The 19,754-nt window shown below is 50.9% G+C and overlaps 1 protein-coding gene across 3 annotated transcripts in view; it reads left to right on the top strand.

The window, feature by feature from the left end:
• Positions 1-19,754, top strand: part of Rptor (regulatory associated protein of MTOR complex 1) — a 285,695-nt gene that overhangs the window by 233,352 nt on the left and 32,589 nt on the right. For all 3 annotated transcript variants that reach the window (XM_021639555.2, XM_060386278.1, XM_021639564.2), the window contains 5 exons: positions 1,424-1,564; positions 7,584-7,701; positions 8,567-8,707; positions 9,093-9,251; positions 16,288-16,406. In XM_021639555.2, coding sequence (XP_021495230.1) covers positions 1,424-1,564; positions 7,584-7,701; positions 8,567-8,707; positions 9,093-9,251; positions 16,288-16,406 — 678 coding nt within the window. The remainder of the gene's footprint in view (positions 1-1,423; positions 1,565-7,583; positions 7,702-8,566; positions 8,708-9,092; positions 9,252-16,287; positions 16,407-19,754) is intronic.

Below are 19,754 nucleotides of genomic sequence, written 5' to 3'. Positions count from 1 at the left end.
CCAAGGACAGGTCCATTTCTGTCTTGTTCTCAGGCCCCCGTGTGGCCATGGAGAGCCCTGAGAGAGTTAGATCGTAGTTACCGCAAAAACATGTCTTGCTGAAAAGCTTCGAATGAACTTGCTAAGAAACCTTGAAAATTGTCCAGGGAGGAAGCCCATACCGTATTGGGAGGCCCTGTCCTATCTCCTTGAGAGCTGTCGCTTTCTCAGGCCCAGATTCTGCCTCATTTACCCACAAGGGACAGCCCTTGCCCTGCCGAGGGAACCCCACTTTGGATGGCCAGCAAAGGATGGGATTGTTGGGGACAGCCCCAGAGTTTATAGCTGCGGAGGCATCTATGAGAAATCTTTAAGCACACCAGTATATCCATTAGAGTCTGCATTGAAATAATCTATTGAGTTGGTTTTGGTTTTGGTTTTTAGTGACGCTGGTCCTTTTGCTTAACTGGAAAACAGTGGCTTGCTTCCTCCATCCTCCATCCTCTTAAGACTCGGCCATCTCTGCGAGCCACATGCAGACTGAAGGTTTAGGGTGCACGGACCTAGAACAGGCACACCCTAGCTCTGCAGTGTAACACCCATCTCCAGATTGGGAAGGATGTGGAGCCTAGTGTGTGGCTCACTGGGCAGCAGTGACTTAGCCTGCGCACAAAGAGCCACTTGCCTTCCCACTCTAAAGCAGTCTGCACTTTCTGGCAGGCCTCTGACCTTACTCACTAACTGTTTTACATTACTGACTGCTCCATAGTCATCTTTCACTTTCTGGGAGTCCAAGATTGTTTGCACATTGTTGCACAGGTCTTCCTCCAGCCTTGTGCAGGATGCTTCCTGGTGCTTATCACAGAGAGGAAGACACTGGCTCCCCAAGGTTTCACTTCTTTCCCCAAGGTCACATGGCCTTGGGAGCTAAGCTGAGCTGAGATCTGCAGGTACCTTGCACAGCCCAGTACTGTTTCCCTCACTGCCTCTGTACCCTGGGGACTCTACCCTTCCCAGTCTCTATTTAGCTTCTGTTTCAGAGTGGACCCACACCTCCTCTGCTTGCCACAACTTTTCCTCCATGGCTCAGCCCCACCCACCTTCCCCCAGGTCAGCTTTGAGCCAGTCCTCTCCAGAACACCTTTGTCTTCTTCTGCTCTGTAATCAAAGTCCACTATGCAGGCCAGTCTACAGACTCCAGCAGACAGCTTGGTCATCCCGGAGCTGGTGCTGGACTGCCTCCGCCTTCAGCTCCCAGGCTACCCACACACTCATCAATACCAGTGTAGCTCTGGGCTGGAGGACTGTGCAATAAGTGCTGTGAAATTAAATTGAGTTAAACTTATATGAACGGAATTGAATTAACTTGCAGTCAGGCTCAGCAGAAATTCAGATGATAGACACACTAGCCATGGGTGTGACTGACTCCATCTCCTGCTTGCAGGTCCGATGTGCAGCTGTGTTTGCCCTTGGCACCTTTGTGGGAAACTCTGCTGAGAGGACAGACCACTCTACCACCATTGACCACAATGTGGCCATGATGCTGGCCCAGCTGATCAATGATGGGAGCCCCATGGTCCGGAAGGTATGTGGTGCCAGCTCAGTAGCTGAAGTAGGGACCCATGGCTTTCCCCGTGTACCTAGAGCTGAGTCAGCGCAGAGGGCCTCTTAGTCCACCTATGTGCATCATTTGATCTTCATGCCTGCCACTCTTTACAGTGTTGTCCTCATTGCTCGTGACTGTTCCCTGGAGGGCACTGCTTTAAGGTTTTTGTTTTGTTTTGTTGTTTTTTGAGACAGGGTTTCTCTGTATGACCTTGATTGTCCTGGACTCATTCTGTAGACCAGGCTGGCCTGGAACTCCTAGAGATCCGCGTGCCTCTGCCTCCCCAAGCACCAGGATTACAGGCATGCACCACCACGCCCGGCTGCCTGCTGGCGCTGCTGCCGTCCTTACACAGCAGCCATCTCCATGCCTGGGCACAGGCATGTGGCGCTGGCTTTCTAAAGAGCTATGGCAGGTCTGTGCAGCGTGTCCCCCTTACTCTACCTTTCACTTGCCGACAACAGAGTCTTATTTCTCGGCTCCCAAAGGCTCACAGCTCCATACAGAGATGGTTCCACGTGGCTTTGAGCCTGTCTTTCCCAGCCAACAAGGGCCTTTGAGGGGAATTCTCTGGTGCCCTGGTGACCCTGGTGACCCTGGAAGCTGCTCCTAGAGCAGAGGATATATATGAAATTTGCAGTCCACACTGTCAGGTGCCCATGCTGTCACTGAGAGCCACTGGGCTTCCTTCAGTGTGTCTTGTCTTTTAAATGATTAATTTCTTTTTATTTTATGTGTATTGATGTTTTGCCTACGTGTATGTCTGTGTAAGGGTGTGGGATTCCCAGAACTGGAGTTACAGACAGTCGTGAGCTGCCATATGGTGCTGGGAATTGAACCTGGGTTCTCTGGAACAGCAGCCAATGCTCATAACCACTGAGCCATCTCTCCAGCCCCCTTTCTGGCATTTCTGAGCAACAGTGTTTGGCTCCCCTTGATGGTAGACCCATGGATAGGTTGGGCATGGCTTTGGATTCTCTTTCTGGATTTGAACATTGTTTCTTTACCAGTATCAAAAGTAGGAGGCCATTCCTCTCTGGGCCCTTCTGGAACTGACCCAAGTCACCCCCATGCCTCATCTTGTTAAGAGATCTTAAAAACGTCTAGTGAGAAGTCAGGTGTACTGGCCCATACTCCTAATCCCAGCACTTGTAAGGCAGAGCCAGGCAGATCTCTATGAATTAGAGGCCAGCATTGTCTACATAGTGAGTTCCAGACCAGCCAAAGCTACGAAGTGAGACCCAGTATTTTTAAGGGAGAAAGTGTCTGAAATTTTGAGATGCCTTGTCATCGGCTCTGCTACTTACCTGTGTGTGCTTCTGACCAACAGCGCTTTAGACCTGTTTCCTTTGCACAGTTCTTCCCCTTTAGTTTCCCCAGCAGCTGATGAAAGCTAAGCGTCAACGTTTTCTTTATCATTTAAGATTCTTTCCAAAGTATGGAAAGCCGCCTCCTCCTCCCAGGAATAACTTACAAATAGAAAGGATGGTCACCGAAATGTCAGAGACCTGGGTCAGGAGAAAGGAGGTTCTGACAGGCACAGGAGCGTGTCTTGAGGTCCCACTGTGCCTCTGTGTCTGCTCCTATTTGTGTTCCCTTGTGTCCCTCTGAGGGGCTCAGTCCTTGATTCCAACAAGTTCCAGTGTGCTTTGCTTCATCGTTGTGGACTATGTGGTGCTCAGAGGATGGCCGGGTTGCGTGCTGTGTCAGCCTCCAAGAGTGTTGGCAGTTAGCAGATGTTCTCCACTGGGGAGCCTGGGAAAGGCTGTGTTCCTCTCTCTACTCGTTTATCCATTCCTGCACTTGACATGAAGCTCTGCGTGGGCTGGGCTTTTGTAGAGGGTAGTGACAGCCCGTCGTCTACATGGTCTGGCTGAGCAAGACAAGCCAGACTTGGATGAGTGCACCTGGAAGCTGCTTCAGAGCACGGCTGGGAGTCCTAGAGTGTGTCAGAAGGCTAGGCCCTGTCTTGCAGAGGGAACTGAGTCTCCAAAGGGTACCTAGGTAGTCGAGAGTACATAGCAGCTAACAGGGGAGGTATAGGGAGGAACTCATGCAAAGGTTCTGGGCTCATGCCATGCTCAGTGTGCAGCCCAGCCGCATGGCAGGGGCTGGGTAGGAAGAGGATGAGGCTGGTAGTGGTGACACTTAGTACCTATGCCCTGTGTACCTTGCCGTCTCTTGCCGTTGCTTCAGGTCTTGCAGACCTGCAGTAACACTTCATTCTTAGGGTTCTGTGGGTGTTGGCTTCTACTTTGGGCCCCTAGGTGACTTCCCCGTAGGAACCCGCATCCAGTGGGAGACTCAGCCACTCATAGGTCAAATGGATAAGTAGAAATGGTGAAATGTGGGGAGCGGGACACATCAGAGAAGAGTCCTAGTCAGGTGGTCAGGAGGGCAACACCAGCAGCTTCAAGACGCCAGCATTAAGAGCCACATGTCGGGGTAAGACAGCTCAGTGGATAAGAACACTTGCTGGACGTGCTTGAGGACCTGAGTTCAAATCCCCAGCACCTATATAAAAAGCTAGACATGGCAGTTAAGTACTGGTAGTCACAATATTGAAAAGGATGAAGGCAGTCTAGCCAGTCAGGGAGCTCCAGGTTTAGCTCAGGATAAGGTAGAGAATGATAAGAGAGGACACCCAGTGTCAGCCTTTGGCCACCACATGCGTGTGCTTACACATGCATACGCACCAAATAAATAGCTACCAGATCTTCTGGTCCATAGTGCTCTAAGGGATGCACATGGAAGCAGACTAGCTGGAGCAAGCACTGTGGAGCCACTCAGGATGCTGCTGCTATTGATCCAGAACTGGCCTCCCTCTTCTCATACCCTGTTGTTATGGGGCTCCATGTTGTCTTCCAGCTTTGGACCACAGCTTTGGGCTGTGGCTATTGAACATGGCCACGAGCATATTCCAGTCTGGAAAGAGCTGCTGGCTGAGTGGTCCTGGAGAGTGAGGGAAACAGGGTCAGTGGCTAAGGCCACACACTCCATGTAAAAACCTTTGGGGATGTGATGGTGGCTCAGCTGGTAAAGTTCTTAGTGTAATCTTGAGGACCAGAGTTCAGGTCCCCAGCACACATGTAAGAGCTCTGTCATCAATCCCAGCACCTGGAAGGCAGGGACATGTGAATCTCAACACCAACAAGGTGGGGTGTGGCTGGGCTGATGGCTCAGAGGTTAGAGCACTTGCTGTTTTTGCAGAGGACGTGACTTTGGTTCCCAGTACCCACATCCGGTGTTTCACAATTTCCTGCAACTCCAGTTTCAGGGGATCCAACCCTCAGCCCCCTCTCAGACCCACACTAATGTGCAAACAAACTCATAAAAATAATTAAAATTAAAATAATGAGTCTTTTTGTTTGTTTGTTTTATTTTTCAAGACAAAGTTTCTCTGTGTAGCCTTGGCTGTCCTGGGCTTGCTTTGTAGACAGGCTGGCCTCAAACTTACAGCGATCCACCTGCCTCTGCTTCCCCAAGTGCTGGGATTACAGTCATGCACCACTATGCCCAGTGAGTCTTTAATGAGGTTATTTTGCAGAATTTAAAAGTCAGCAAAATTCTTAGCAGCCTCCCACATCACTCTGACCCTCAACCTGTCTATGAAGTACAAAATGAGCAAGATGCCAGTGGTCTGGCCGCTCTCTGCCTTGCCTGGCCTGTAAGGGCCTGAGATGGAAGGAGGACTGTGATCCACCAGAGGGTCCCTGTGGGCATTTTCCTGGGCACACTCTGTTCAGATACTTCATTTATCTTCATTTATATGAAGACAGACACACCCACAGAGCAGCTCCCTACTCACCTTCCTCAGCCATGTATTTGACTCAGTCTCAAACTGATGAACATCGTCAGAGCTACTGCCATGGGCGTGGATACCAAGGGCCTGCTGGGAAGCAGAGTGAAGGCCAGAGTGCTGATGGGAAAGTGCAGTCTGCACTGAGTAGAAAAGCTCAGCAGTGTAGGGTACAGTGGTGCCTTTGACAGACAGGCCTGCCCACCAGCGGATACTGAGGCAAGGGACGGTGTACACAGCCTGGCACTGCTCCTGAGCAGCGGTGAAAGCCTTGCCCATGCTCCAGTTAGGTCCCTTGGGCAGACCTCTGTCTTCTGGGTAAACATCTGGTGCATGCATTCTGCCATCAAATAGTTGCTCTGTGCTGATGCAGAGAGCCTTTGTCCTTACTGGGCACAGTAAGGACCCTCCAGTGTGAGTTACACTCCTGACCTTTTCCTTAAGTGACAGGCTCACCACTGACGGCCTTCTGTGAGACAGAGTGCCGAGGCCTTGGTCTGGATTAATCATCAAGGACAGCACCAGCTTCTTCTACTTTATATGAGAGTAAAGGGAGAATGTGACGTTTCTGAAGACAGGTGTAGACTCCTTCCCCAGAGGAGCCCGCTGAGTACCAGCTTGTAGGGTCTGTCTAGGAAACTGTCATCCCTTGCAGAGATGAAGAGGGTTGGTTGCATGGTTGATGGGTCAGGCAGCTTCGGGGGCCCGGCCTCGGGTTGATAGTATCTGAAGATTCAGTGGGCCCTCACCCTGGTCTAGTCTACTTCAGCATCTGATGATGTGGAAGGGGCAGGTAGAGACCAATACCAGGCCTCTGGCCTAAGCAACATGGCCTGTGGGTCCCTGGGCATAATTGAGAGCTTGTAAAGGGTCTGAATGCAAGCAGTTTACCATCACCTTCATGATAAGCTTGAGGTTCTAGGGGCACAAGAAAGCGATGGTGAGCCATTGGAAAAATCAGCCTGTAGAGATGGGGGAGCTAAGGGGTGTGTGCACTGGAGGTGAGAGAGAACATCCAAGGAAAGGAGAGGGGCCCAAGGCGGCCCCGGTGGCCCCTGTGTGCCACCCACAGTCAGCTCTTGGGGAGCCTCGAGGCAAGGCTTCATGTAGCAAGCAAGGGTTTCTCCTCAGACCTTAGGTCTCTGCAGACATCTTTTTTCAGAGAGCAGTGTGCATGTTCGCAAACCTGCATTCCATTTGTTTCCTTTTGACTTTCAATCTCTGAATTTTGGTGCTAACCTATCATAAACTGCATGTAAATCCTTTCTCCTCAAACTCAGCCACGTAGGCCTAGCTGTCATGTTTTAATTCAAGGACTTTTCTCCTTCCCTCATAGTGACTGAAACCTACTATAGCTAAGGTAGCTTCTTGCTCATTGTAGGGAATACCTCACCATCATAGACTCCTGTGCTCTGGGTTTCTAGCTCATCTCAGAGATGTGCCTGCTCCCTGCCCCCGCATGCCCAATTCTAGTTATCTCTCCTTCCATCTTCCCCCAGCCTGATTCAACCAGGGAACCTTCATAGGACTGACCTCCGCCCTCTGCACATATGTTGCAGTTATGTAGCTCGGTCTTCCGGTGGGACTCCTAACAGTGGGAGCAGGAGCTGTCTCTGACTCTGCTGCCTGCCTTTGGATCCCTTTCCCCTAACGGCTTCCTCGTCTAGCCTCAATAGGAGAGAATGTGCCTAGTCTTATTGCAGCTTAATAGGCCAGTGCTGGTTGATATCCATGGGAGGCCTGCCCTTTTCTGAGGAGAAACTGAGGAAGGGTGGAGGGGTTGAAGGGGGGTGCAGGGGAAGGACTGGGAGGAGAGGAGGGAGGGAGCTGCAGTCAGGGTGTAAATGTAACTAGTTGGTTAAACAGAAATTAAAGAGAGTGCTTCAGCTTGTCAGCTGTGCCCTCCAGCCCACTGGGCGGGGTCAAAAGAGGCAGCCAGGGGGCCTTGGCTTGATAATTGCTGCCTAGCAATAAGTGAGCAGACTAAGAGGTGGGCCTGGCTCGGGAACACCCTTTGACAGCCACTGGCCTGCTGCCTTGACAGCCCTACTTCCTCTGCACTTCTGCTTGTGCCGCTGAGCACAAGCCTTGGTTTAACCCTCCTTGTCCTCCAGTCACCTTAGGCATTAGCTTGAAGACCTGCTGTCCAGTCAATTTCCTGCCTTTGTAGACATAATTGTCCCTTCTCCCTCTCAACAGGAGCTGGTGGTGGCTCTGAGTCACCTCGTAGTGCAATATGAGAGCAATTTCTGCACTGTGGCCCTGCAGTTCATGGAAGAGGAGAAGAACTACCCCTTGCCTTCCCCAGCAGCCACAGGTATAGCAGCTCCTGGAGCCCGGGACCTCCTTCCTGGCCTCACCAGAACTAACAGTGGTCTGGTGCAGCCAGGTCTGAGCGCGCTTTCCAATACTGCCTCTGTAGTCTGGTGCTCCTGCTGGGTCAGGCCAGGAGAAAAGCCCAAGTACAGGAAAGGGGCCATGCTGACCCTCTTCCTTTCCTTCCTTCTTACCCTTCTTGGAATTCAAACCTGGGGACATCTTGAAAGACGGCAAACCTCTGCAGTGGGGCGTGCTGAAAAGAACATTAGCTGTCTTCCCGTGATGAGTAACTGCATCACATTGTTGTCGGCTTCACGCTTCCATGAGTCATGCTAGGAAGCGCATCTTCTCACATTTGTCCTTTTCGCTGGAGGATACAGTCATCTTCTATGTTCGCTTTTCATTACCCCTCCCTCCAGATCACACTAAAGATACTCGTGGTCGATAACAAAGCATTCCTCCTTTCGGTCAGTTGGGAAGGAAATGAAGCCTAAGCTTGTTGGATGGAAACAGCCAGTGACGGGGAGGGGCAGCTGCTGGGATAATGGGCTTCCTGCCAGGCACAGGATGCTGAGCCTCACCCTGTTGCTACCTGTCACCAGACACCAGAATGGCCTCAGAGATACTCATGCCCTTCTGGTCCATGCTGTCTTGTGATGTAATACCCACATGGCTTCAAATACTGCCTTTGTCCCACTGAGTCCCACACTCACATCAGGTGAGTGACACGAGGGCCCTTCCACATTCAGTCTTGTCTCCGGAACACCAGCTGTCTCTGTTGCCATGGCTGCAGACTCCAGGCATTCTCCATGCTTCCATCCTGAAACCCATTGCTAACTCTTTCCTTTCCCCCTCTTTCCTAGAGGGAGGAAGCTTGACCCCAGTTCGAGACAGCCCATGCACCCCCAGACTCCGTTCAGTGAGCTCCTATGGGAACATCCGTGCCGTCACCACAGCTAGGAACCTGAACAAATCTTTGCAGAATCTGAGCTTGACGGAAGAATGTAAGATGCTAGACACCAGTATTTGGGATGGGAAGGTTCAGCATACTCTTTATGAGACATTTATCAAAAATGCTATGTATGTGCCCCTTGACCCTGCTCTGCAGAACACTGGCCCTGAGGTGCTGTGTGCCAGCATGACTGCTGGCCAAGTGTTCTTGAGTCAGAATCTTCATTCCAGACACGGGCAGAGCACCTCCTCCAGTCAGCCAGGGCTTGCCTGTGATCTCAGTTCCAGGGAGAGGGGTCCTCCAATTGGTGCACACACATGTCTATTAGTATGCTCATGTGTGTGTGTACATGTGCCCGGTGTGAGGAAAGCTCATGTTTAGTCATACAGGCCATTAACTGTAAGTCCCTGACCTCCTGCCTGTCTTATTCTGAACAGCGGGCAGCATAGTGGCCTTCTCCCCCGGGAACCTCAGCACAAGCAGTAGTGCCAGCAGCACGTTGGGCAGCCCTGAGAATGAGGAGTACATCCTGTCCTTTGAGACCATCGACAAGATGCGGCGTGTGAGCTCCTACTCAGCACTCAACTCCCTCATTGGTGAGTCCTTGCCTCTCTGGCCCGTCCTGCTGCTGCCTGCTGCCTCCCCTTGCCAAGGGTCTGCTCTACCCCAAAACAGCACACACCTTCATTTGCTCAGATAAATGAGCCAAAACCATCCACATTGGACACAACAGAATAGGAATTAACTGGAGCTTGAAGAAGTGGGGAGAGCATTTTACAATGGGATGGTATTTTACAGGCTGGTCCAGGGATATGTGAGCTTGCTGGCTTGTCAGGCAGGAAGGCTGCCAGACAAGTCCATCTGTCTTCTCTTTGCAAGCCTCGTGTGTGCCAGACCCTGGCAGTGTGGAGCGGTGGCTCTCAGCTGAGACATCCTGCTTATCACAACCAGGATGGAGTGAGGTGCTACTGGTCTCTGGTGGGCAGAGGCCAGGGATGCTGTTCACTGCCACAAGCACCCAGCAGAGCCCTATAGTAAGAAGTGGGAGGTCAAGAGCCTGTTGCATAAGGCAAAGGGTGTTACTCACCCTGCAGGGCCCTCAGTGCTCGCCTGCCGAGCCTCTACCCAGGCTAGCAGCTTGGCCCTTCACTGCCCAGGAATTGAGGTTCAGTCGCCAGCATTGTTATTCTGCCATAAGTCGTAACCCCTGAACTTTGCTGACATCACACAGGAAATGAGGATTAGCTGGGTTTTCTTGCTATGTGCCTGTGCTCATCTTCACACTGTAGAATTTAAACCTGAGCCCTAAGCAGGCCTTACTTCTCTTATGATTAATCTTGGTGAGACCCTGTGTGACTCATACAGTGTAGCCGAGGACCCTGGAATCTTCCTCTGGCCCAAAGGCTGGGAGCTAGGGCCTTGTCACAGGGCAGCCAGCCTGTCTCTTGCTCTGACAGGTGAATATCAGCATTGTCCTCAGTTTTGATCTTGGAGATGGGAGGTTAAGGAATCATGCTTTGTTGGGGACCACAGCACATTGTGCACAGCAGCTACTATAGAAGGAGCCCAGGTGTGTCTGCTTCACCCTCCTCTGTCTACCCTCTCAAAAGTTGTGATCTGTGGTGTGTGTGTGTGTGTGTGTGTGTGTGTGTGTGTGTGTGTAGAAAACAAGTTTTTCTATGTATCTTTCACATCTTGGAAAACTGGATAGGAGAGCAGCTCAGCGGTTCAGAGCACTGGCTGCTCTTGCAGAGGACCCAGGTCTGATTACCAGCTCCCACAGAGTGGCCTGTAACTGTAATTACAGTTCCAGGGCATCTGACACCCTCTTCTGGTCACTACAGGCACCAGGTATACACATGGTACACAGATACATGTAGGCATGATACCTATACACATAAAAGAAAAAACAAAATTTGAGAAAGGACATTTCAAAGAGGAAAAGAAACAGCAGCTTTCTTCTCCTGTCCAGCGTGGTGGTGCCCACATCCACACGGAGACCCCAGAGCTTACACAGTGTTTACAAGTCATGACTTGCAGAATCCGTTACTGGCAACACTTTCCTGTGTAAAGCCGATCTTTCACTTCAAGCAGAGAACAGCATTCTCTTTAGCCCCGTTCTCTGACTATTGCAGAAAGGTGTCAAAACCATGGCAACCGTACGGCACGTTTGCACTTACACCCACTCTCACAAGCTCTCCCTCCCAGATGCCCTGTCTTTTTCCTCTCCCAGCTCTGCTTTATCAAAGCGCTCCCTGGGATGGCCTGCTCTCTGGCCTGTGGTCAGCTGACATACAGGCCTGGCCCAGTGGGAGCGCCGATCTCCACTCCACTCAGATGTAGGTCTGTGGCGTCACCACTCCTCTGTTTTCCATAAGTCGTGGCTTGATGACCTCATAGATCTCTGAGCACCCCTTCTTTTTTCTGGGCCTCTCTTTCCCCATTGCACACATGTGCCTTTGATCTAGCACTGCATCACATACCCGGATGTGGACTCTGGAAAGTTCTTGCATGTCAGGTAAGGCTGCAAATCCAGCCAGGAGCTAGCTTACTCCTTCCTTCTGTGAGGCTCTCAGCTGGACAGCCCGACAGGGTGCTCCCTGGGCTAGCCTCCAGCCCCTGTGAGACTTGATGTGACCTCTGCTTCTCTGTGCCCTCCTTCCTCAGAACAGAGCAAGGTGCTGTGGCTAGGGCACTGTCCCTGCCTGTCAGAGCATCTCTATTGTTTCCATGTTGTACCTGACCCAACTGTACCAAGACTTGTGGCTGCCATTTTTATTACCGAATTTCTAAAGAGCGGGGGAGTCTTCTTCAAAAAATAAGTTATTATGATTGAATATGTGTATGGTGTGTTTGTAGGTATCTGCCTACCATAGCACACGTGTGAGGGTAAGAGGACAACTTTGTAGAGTCATTTCTTTTCCTCCCACCTTTAAATGGATGCTGGGGGTTGGATTCAGCTTACCAGGTTTACCCCAGAAGTACTTTCTACTGACTGAGCAGTCCTGCTGTCTGTAGAATTGTTTTTGCTGCTGTATGCAGCGGGCAGCCTTGCCTGCCCGCACCATCCATCTAGCTCCCTGTGTTTCTGATGCCCACCATGAGCGTAGGTCAGCAGAGGGGGAGTAGAAGCTGGAGTGGGTGTGATGGCCCACGGTCCAGGCTATCAGAGGACCAGCACCCTCCTTACCCCTTGACAGTAGTGCCCACTGTCCACAAATGCCCTTCCAAAGCTCCAACCCCAGGAGGGAAAGTGGTGCCACTGTATACACCCCAGCTTCCCACCTGTCACCTGCACCTTCATCAGAAACTTGTGCCAAGAGATTTTCTGTCTGGAGACTTGAGAGGGAGGGATATAGTCTCACTCCAAAGGCCCTGGAAGCCTCAGAGGACAGGGCCAGGGTTTTTACAACTCTGCTGAGTCGTGACATTTTATAGGATGTCAAAAGTGCATCACCATGGTAACAGATCCAAGGTAGAGCTGATGCTAGAGGGAATGACAGCAAAACAGAGCTTCCCTCACCTTCACCACTGGTGCTGACCCAGAGCCCTGCTCTTGTGTGTACTCCAGTGGGAGCCAGTAACCGTGGAACCTAAGCCTGGGAGACTGCAGTGGCGGCAGGGCTTAAATCCCAAGCTTCTTCCTTCCTCAGACATGGGCAGAGTGACTCCAGGGAGAAGACAGCAGCCAAGAACCCTTCAGGTCCCTGTGAGTACCGGTCAGTCAGCATAAAGGTGACAGCCAGCCATTAGCCACCTCTGCTCTTTCCCTCCTGTCAAGAGTCAGGAAGAACAAAGATCCTTTTCCATCTCATCCCATAGCAGTGAGGCACTGAGTGTGCACTGAAAGATAGAGGCTGTGCTTGTGTCTGCCCTGACTGAAAGAAATCCAGCAGGGATTTGCTGAAGAAAGTTGATTGCTGGGCATGTAGCTCCGTGGTAAGAGTGCTCACCTAACACACAAGGACCAGCTTTGGTCCCCAGCACCGAGGGGTTCAGTGACCAAGGAAGCTGCATGTGTTCTGAATGGGGCCAGCAACCTGTGAACTTGAATCCTCTTTCCAGAAAAGCCTTCATTAAAGCTAAGCTTAGTGGGTCATCCAAGGGTACTGGGGTCAACTAGAAAGACCATGCAGGTGCTCTGGAGGCCACACAGGTAGGAGGAGGACGGAGCAATGGGTCAGCATAACTCCCTGAAAGGCTCCATCAGGCCAGCAGTGTGGGCTCAGGAGGGAGGGGGTCACTGGATTTTCTCTGAAGTACCAGGGCGTGGGACACAGCACCACCACCCCAGCCTTGTAACCTGTGTTTCTAAAGATGGGCAGAAGACTTGGTCATTTCTGGATCATCAGAGGACCTGACCTCACCGTGCCAGCTGTTTGAGGACTTGCAGCCTCATGTCCAGTACAGTCGCTCTCCCTGTAGGGAGCTTTCAGAGACTGCCTTCATCAGATGCAGTTTAGAGAGCTGTGGCCGCTGCTCTGGAAGCCAGTCCTAGAACATCATGGTCTTTACTACTTCTTGTCTAGACGTGAGAATAGACCCTTGGTTCTCGGGCTCAGGAGGCCAAGCCCAGCTCCTGCCCTGCTGTCCTCCTCCTGCAAGAGGGTAGCAGGCTGCGTTGTGGAGATGTTAAGACAGGGCAGGCCATTTGGCAGAGAGCCAGGGAGAATCACTCCTGGCCAAGCAAGGGATGACATGAAAACAGGAAGCAATTTGTGATCCCAGCTTTGCTTTACTAGAAAACCATTGTGCTCTCCCTCACAGCTCAACAGTGGTAAAACTTGGATGTTGTATTGTCTGTGTGTCCTGAAGAATATCATATAGAATTCAAGCTCTACACAGTCAACCCAGTAATTGGAACAGTTTCTTTAAAGTAAATAGCACTTTTCAGATGTCTCCCTCCTGTGTCCTGTGCGCTGTTAGGCCTTTCTGGCAGTGTTCTGTAGGTTCCCGATCTAAACAACTCCCAAAGGCCCCTGCACCTATCACCCAGCCCATGAGGTTCCGGGATACCCGTGTCTCTCCTACCCTCAGTTCAGGAGCCCAACTGTGTCTGCATGTGTGATTATTGTACCAACAGGTGGGCTAAGTACAAGTGTCATTAGCCACGCCCCCACCCCCTCACCCCGGCCAGTGTTAATTTTCCCCATCCCCTTCCCCAGTCTGTGACTGGCTCCGACATCTGAGTCACACAGGTAGCATCACGATCCTTGCAGCTCAGTGTCACACGGCAGCTGAGCTATGCAGGAAGCTGCTTCCGATGCGTCACTCCCCTGGAGGGTGCCTGAAAGCACTAGTGTCATCTCTGGGAGTCCTTGCCGTCAGTTGGAGAGGGGCTGGCAGCCACATCAGAGGGGCCAGCTCCTTGCTTCTCTCAGGTGAAGCTGCACACACAACACATGGCATCTCTTCCATCATCCGTGGGGGCCCTGTCTAGAGTGCACTCAGAGCCCCTCCTCCTCCTCCTCTCAAAAAGGCATAGAGCTATGGCTGCTGCTTGGCAACTTCATGCCTCAGAGCTGGAAATCAGAATGAAGACATTTGCCCTGAGATTCTGGGCTGATTGAACCGGTTTTCTTAGACTTTAGTTGTAAATCTTGCCCACTGTTTGGAACCATAGAGTTTAGTTGAAAAGTTGGTCCACTGCTTCTGAGCTACAGCACGTGAGAGTGTGGAGAAAGCAGGCTACTTTTGTTGGAGTGGCCCTGCCGCTGGTCAGCCCAAGCTAGAGAGGGTGAGTGGGTTTGGGTTGTTCATCCCACTACATCAGGCTTATCACAGGCCTGGGTCTCCTGGCACACGTGCCTGCTGGCTCCTCCAGACTCACAGCTGTGAGCAGAGCTGGTGCTGAAAGTCTTAGGAGCTGTGAGTGCACCATGCCCACAGTGTCACTGTAAAACAGTGTGAGCGAGCGCTCCAGAGACATACCTGTCTTAGGGGCTGGGGATGTGGCTCAGTGGTTAAAAGCACTTGGTGCTCTGGCAGAAAACCTGGGTTCAGTTCCCAGCACCCACACCACAGGTCTCAACCACGTGTAACTCCAGTTCCAGCAGCTCTGATGCCTCCTTTGACATCTCTGGGTCCTCATGTGTACACACACAGCCTCAGGCCCGCCCGTGCACACACCCATTTTTAAAATGAATTGTTTTAAATGCCTGTCTTAACAGCCTCTCAGTGGTAGGCAGAAACACTTTAGTCACCTTGGTCAGGAGGCCTGGTGAAGGGATATTCATGGCTGCGTGGCTCAGGTCCCGCCCGGCCCACCCCAGGACTAACGGAGGTTCTGTTCACCTTGTATCTGTAAACGGTCAGTGTGCGCCCAGCAGGGACGCGCCTATAGGGAAGTCTCGCACACGCTCGCAGTTCACCTCACTCCGAGTCCTCGTCAGTCTGACTGAACTTGAAAGTACTCATGACGCCCGTGGCACTGACGTGCGCACTGAGTGGCAGGCACTGTGTCCCCTAACATTCAGGCTCCTTCATAAACACTGGGCATCTGCCAGAGCTGGCCAAACAAGGAACATGAGCTGAGAGTTTGGGTGACATCCTCCATGAATCTCTTGCTGGTGTTGGATAAGCTGCCCTAAAGTCCAGGGTGGAGTTGGTTGCCTTTGGCTATTTCCCATTCACTCCCGCATGAAGCGGACTCTGCCCGTGCCACCAGTCAAGCAAGGACACCAAGCTCCATCTCAGCCCCTCTTCTCAGCAGCCACTTCTCTGCTAGGGTCACTTCATTCCCTCCCTCTCTCTCGGCTAGCGTGGAGTGGCCCCTGCTCCCAGCAGGCTCCTTGCCCAGCAGTCCTGAACCCTACTGCCCATGCCTCCTTCAGGTTTCTGAGCAGTGGCCACTTGCAGGGGTCTCAGGTTTCATTTGTGTTTCTCCAGAGGCCTGGTGTTTGCCGTCACCTCTGAGTCTCACACATGCTCGACACCACCAGCCTTTCCTCCTCCACACGTGCTGAGGACTAGACCTGCTCCCTTGCAAAGCCGCCTGCATTGTGCATCTCCCTAGGGCATCTCTGTGTCCTTGAAGTGGCCTGGCTTGACAGCCCAGCATGTGCATGCACATGCTTCCCATCGAGCCTGGCGAAAGTGCTCGCCGGGCCTTCCTTACCCTGCACATGGAAGACAGTGGCAGGTGGAGCTCTGTAAAATGAAAGCCAGCCCCGTCTGCATGGTGAATCCCAGGCCAGCTGAGATATACAGTGAGACCTCTGTTTCAAAAAGGTGACCGGGGGCAAAGGAAGATGAGACTAGAATTCCTTAAAAAAAATAAAGTAAGAGGCATTTGTGTGTGTGTGTGTGTGTGTGTGTGTGTGTGTGTGTGCACGCACGCACTCAAATGTAGTTGCAAGTGTACCATGGCATGCATGTGGCGGTCAGAGGGAGTCAGTTCTCCCTTTTACCATGTGGGTATTGGAAATTGAGCTCAGTTCGTCAGACTTGATGGCAAGCATCTTCACCTGCTGAGCTGTCACAGAGCAGCAAAGTGGGAAGTTTCCTGTAACCCCAGCTCTCTAAAGTTCTTCTACAGCATGGAGTGTTGAGAAAATTAGCTCCCTCAGAAACCACCGCCACATGCACAGGGAGCTGCTTGCTACTAAAATATCTCCTGTTCCTTTTTTCTAGGCGTTTCTTTTAATAGTGTTTACACTCAAATTTGGAGAGTCTTACTGCATCTGGCCGCTGATCCCTATCCAGATGTTTCTGACTTGGCCATGAAAGTCCTCAACAGCATTGCTTACAAGGTATGTGTATGAGAGATTGTCACTAAAGCTCTCAGATTTTTGCTTCTGTCATGAATATTCAAATAAGGAGCTCCAGGGAAAGCCAGGGCTACACCATAGCTTAAAAAAATAAGTAGAACTTTGAGCAAGTATTTTTAGTTTAGAGCTTCATAGCGTACCCTGAACTTTGCTTTGTAGCTCCAGGTGTAGAGGCTGCCACTGCTTTTCAGACCTCCGTGACGGTGTGATCTGTAGTGACCCCCTTCCTACATCGCCAAGACCCTCAGTGATAGTTCTCAATTTTTGTGCTCATTGGTTTTTCTGTTGTTTTCACTTTCCACTTGACTGAGCTGCTCTTTTTTTCTCACTTGCTTCTTCTGTTTTGAGCTTTTGTTCTTCTCGTTCTCATTTCTTACGCTAGAAAAGCATAGCCTTTGGGGATTATCACCTCCTCCCACTCCTTTTTATGTGCCCTGGAAGTTTGTCCTGATCCTTCCCATGTTCCTTCCCAAGTCTTGTACTCATCCACCCAGGAGCTGAAGAGGGTCAGCCAGAGGTTCAAGAGACCTCCCTGTGGCCTGGAAGCTCCCTCCTCCCCTGTATTCTACCCTGCAAGTCCTATCTCTTCCCTGCCCCTATCACCCATACGGTGCTGGGCTCCACTTCTCTGCTATGCCGGTGGATACTGGCTGGAAGGCACTTGCCCCATATAAGCTGGGGTGATGGTTTTCCGTCTCTGAGTGATTATCAGCCATTGTACACGTGGTTTCTGGAAATAGTTGTTTGGTGTTTTTCTAATTGTTTATTAAGTTAGTTCAGCTTTCAGAAGTGGCGCAACCTAGAAGTTATTCATATGAATAAAACTTAACTTCTTCATACAATTTAGAGCATGCAGAAAAGTTGCCAGGGGTATATGAAGAAAGGTCACCTGCCTGGTGCTGAAGCCTCAGCTGGCACCATTGTACTGGGGAGTTGTCCTCAAGTGTCAGTGGGTGGACAGGGCCAGTATCTGTAGCTTTCTCCTTCCCTGTGAGGTATGGAGCCCCGTGCCTGTGCTGTCTGGCGGAAGCGAGAGCACTTGCAGCAGACGTGCCTGCAGCTGATGTGTGCCGGTGCTAGCTCTTCACTGGACACGTGCTCTGTCTTCTCCTTGGCTGACTGAAGTTGTCTCACTGAGTGCAGCTGTTGCTGCTTCAGTTCTGGGTAGTGTCACACATGACAGTAACAGCCTCCCTGCACCTAGCTCTAAAAGGCTGTAGTGGGTCACTCTCATCTAGCTGTTAAAGCAGCACTGTGAATACCACAGAGAGCATTCTAGGTTTTAGATTCCAGATGAGGTCACATTTGTAGGTATCCTAAGCATAGACCTGTTGGGTCAGGGGAAATTCTGCTTTTTTTTTCTGCCCAGTAATCTTCCAGCTTAATGCCAAGGTGTTGATTGTGCCTGGCCTGGAATAGTCCAACTTGTTCAGTGCAGCCTGACTTGGCCTTCTCCTATGGAGATAGCCCTACTCCCTGCCCAGCCTGACTCCACTCCTACCATGAGCTTCCCAGCCCAGCTCACTTCATTAGGGTACATGTGATCCACTGCAGAAGCAACTGCCCTCCGTGGGCACTCCACCCAGTCTGCTGATCCAGTCACTGGCCTAGTGAAAGGCTAATGGTTTCATTGGTTTTTGTTTGTTTAAGTTTTCTTTATTATGTGCACAATGTTCTGCCTGTATGTACACCTGCAAACCAGATATCAGTGTAGGTAGTTGTAAGCCACCATGGGGTTGAACTCTGGAAGAGCAGCCAGTGCTCTTAACCTCTGAGCCATCTCTCCAGCCCCAGGTTTCATTGTTTAATGGAAAACCAAACAGTTATTATAACAGACCAAAGGAAGGTAGGCAAGAGGAAAACAGGAAACAGGAAGGGAAAGGAAGGTGGAGAGCTGGCTGGAGGAAGGACTGCCCTCGTGGCAAGAGCTGCATGTCCTGCTCCTTGTTAGGAAATGTCGTTCCTACCACCTGTCACTGCCCTTGCACACTCCAGCATCTCCCACCCAGCGCAGTTTCAGGTCAGATCTTTATTCTGTTTTTGAGGGTTTTGGGGGGTGGGGCGGGGGGCATGTGTGCGAGCGCATATCCATGCCATAGCACTTGTGAAGATCAGAAACTGGGGGATTGAATTGGTCCTCCCTCTCCACCACGTGGGTCCCTCGAGCTTGTCTCTTTAAAAAGCTCTATCTAGGGTAATCATCCTGAAAGCTCATGCGGACATTAAGTCTCTGTAGCTTATGTTCAGAGTTTGTAGACTGTTCCACTTCCTCATCACAGTGTGGCACCGAGGGGTCTGCTGGCTTACTCTTCCCTGTTGGAGGCACAAGGCAGCCTCGAGCATGCGGTGCTTACACAGGCCGCACAGCTTAGGACGTGCGCTGAGGACATTTTTACTTGGTTGGTCCAGCGTCTGGAGTATATTGGTCATGGCTTGTCAGGACCCAGCTATTTGCGTTTATTTTACAGTGCATTGATGTATTTGCCCTTACAGATACTATGCCTGAATTATTTAACACTGTGATCCTGGTGCCTGCTATTGAATTCATGACTGTGGGTTCAGTGCTGCAGACACAGCCTTGGGTGTTAAACAGTGCCTTTTAAGAGCTTCAAGTGCACAGAACAGTAGGGGCAGCTTTGACCGCCCAGGTATGGCTTTAGGGTTGTGTCTCATAAATGCAGCTCTGAGCTGGGAGGGCCAGTGTTCTCCACCATAAAGTACTGTGCCTCCTGACCACTACCTGCCCCATCAACAAGCTATGCCCACCCAAAAAACAGCCTAGCCCTCTCAGGACAGTGCTCTGTGAGGAAGCCTGAACCCCAGCAAAGGAGCATTTGGCCTCTATCCTGCTACAGTGACAGATCCCAGTGTGCTGGAAGCTTACTACAGAAACCATCATGGACTGACCCCCCTGCAGAGTGTGTGTGTGTGTGTGTGTGTGTGTGTGTGTGTATGTGTGTGTGTGTGTGTGTGTGGTGTGTATGTTCAGCACTACTGAAAAATTCAGTAACCTAAAGACATTATGGAAATTCTTTTTGTATGTGTCATAATTTCAATTTTAAAAGACACCTTATTTTCTCCTCTAGGAACTAAAGAGATTATATTTCACTTTATAAAGAAATGAACTTATTTTTGCATTATTTAACTCTGAAGCTGAATTTTTGTTCATCAGAGTCAAAATGGCCTTACTACTATGGCATGCCCCCAAATGCTGCATCCAAATATAAAAGTTGCTACTAGCTATGTCTGAAAGAGTCCATGCTTCTTGACAGCTACAGCCTGATTTCACATTTATACTTCTCTTCCAAGGACTCTCAGACCACACAGAGG

This window comes from Meriones unguiculatus, chromosome 7 (genome assembly GCF_030254825.1).
Source record: "Meriones unguiculatus strain TT.TT164.6M chromosome 7, Bangor_MerUng_6.1, whole genome shotgun sequence".
Lineage (NCBI taxonomy): Eukaryota > Metazoa > Chordata > Mammalia > Rodentia > Muridae > Meriones > Meriones unguiculatus.
The sequence above is the reverse complement of the archived record's forward strand: the minus strand, read 5'-3'. Positions and strand labels throughout refer to the sequence as shown.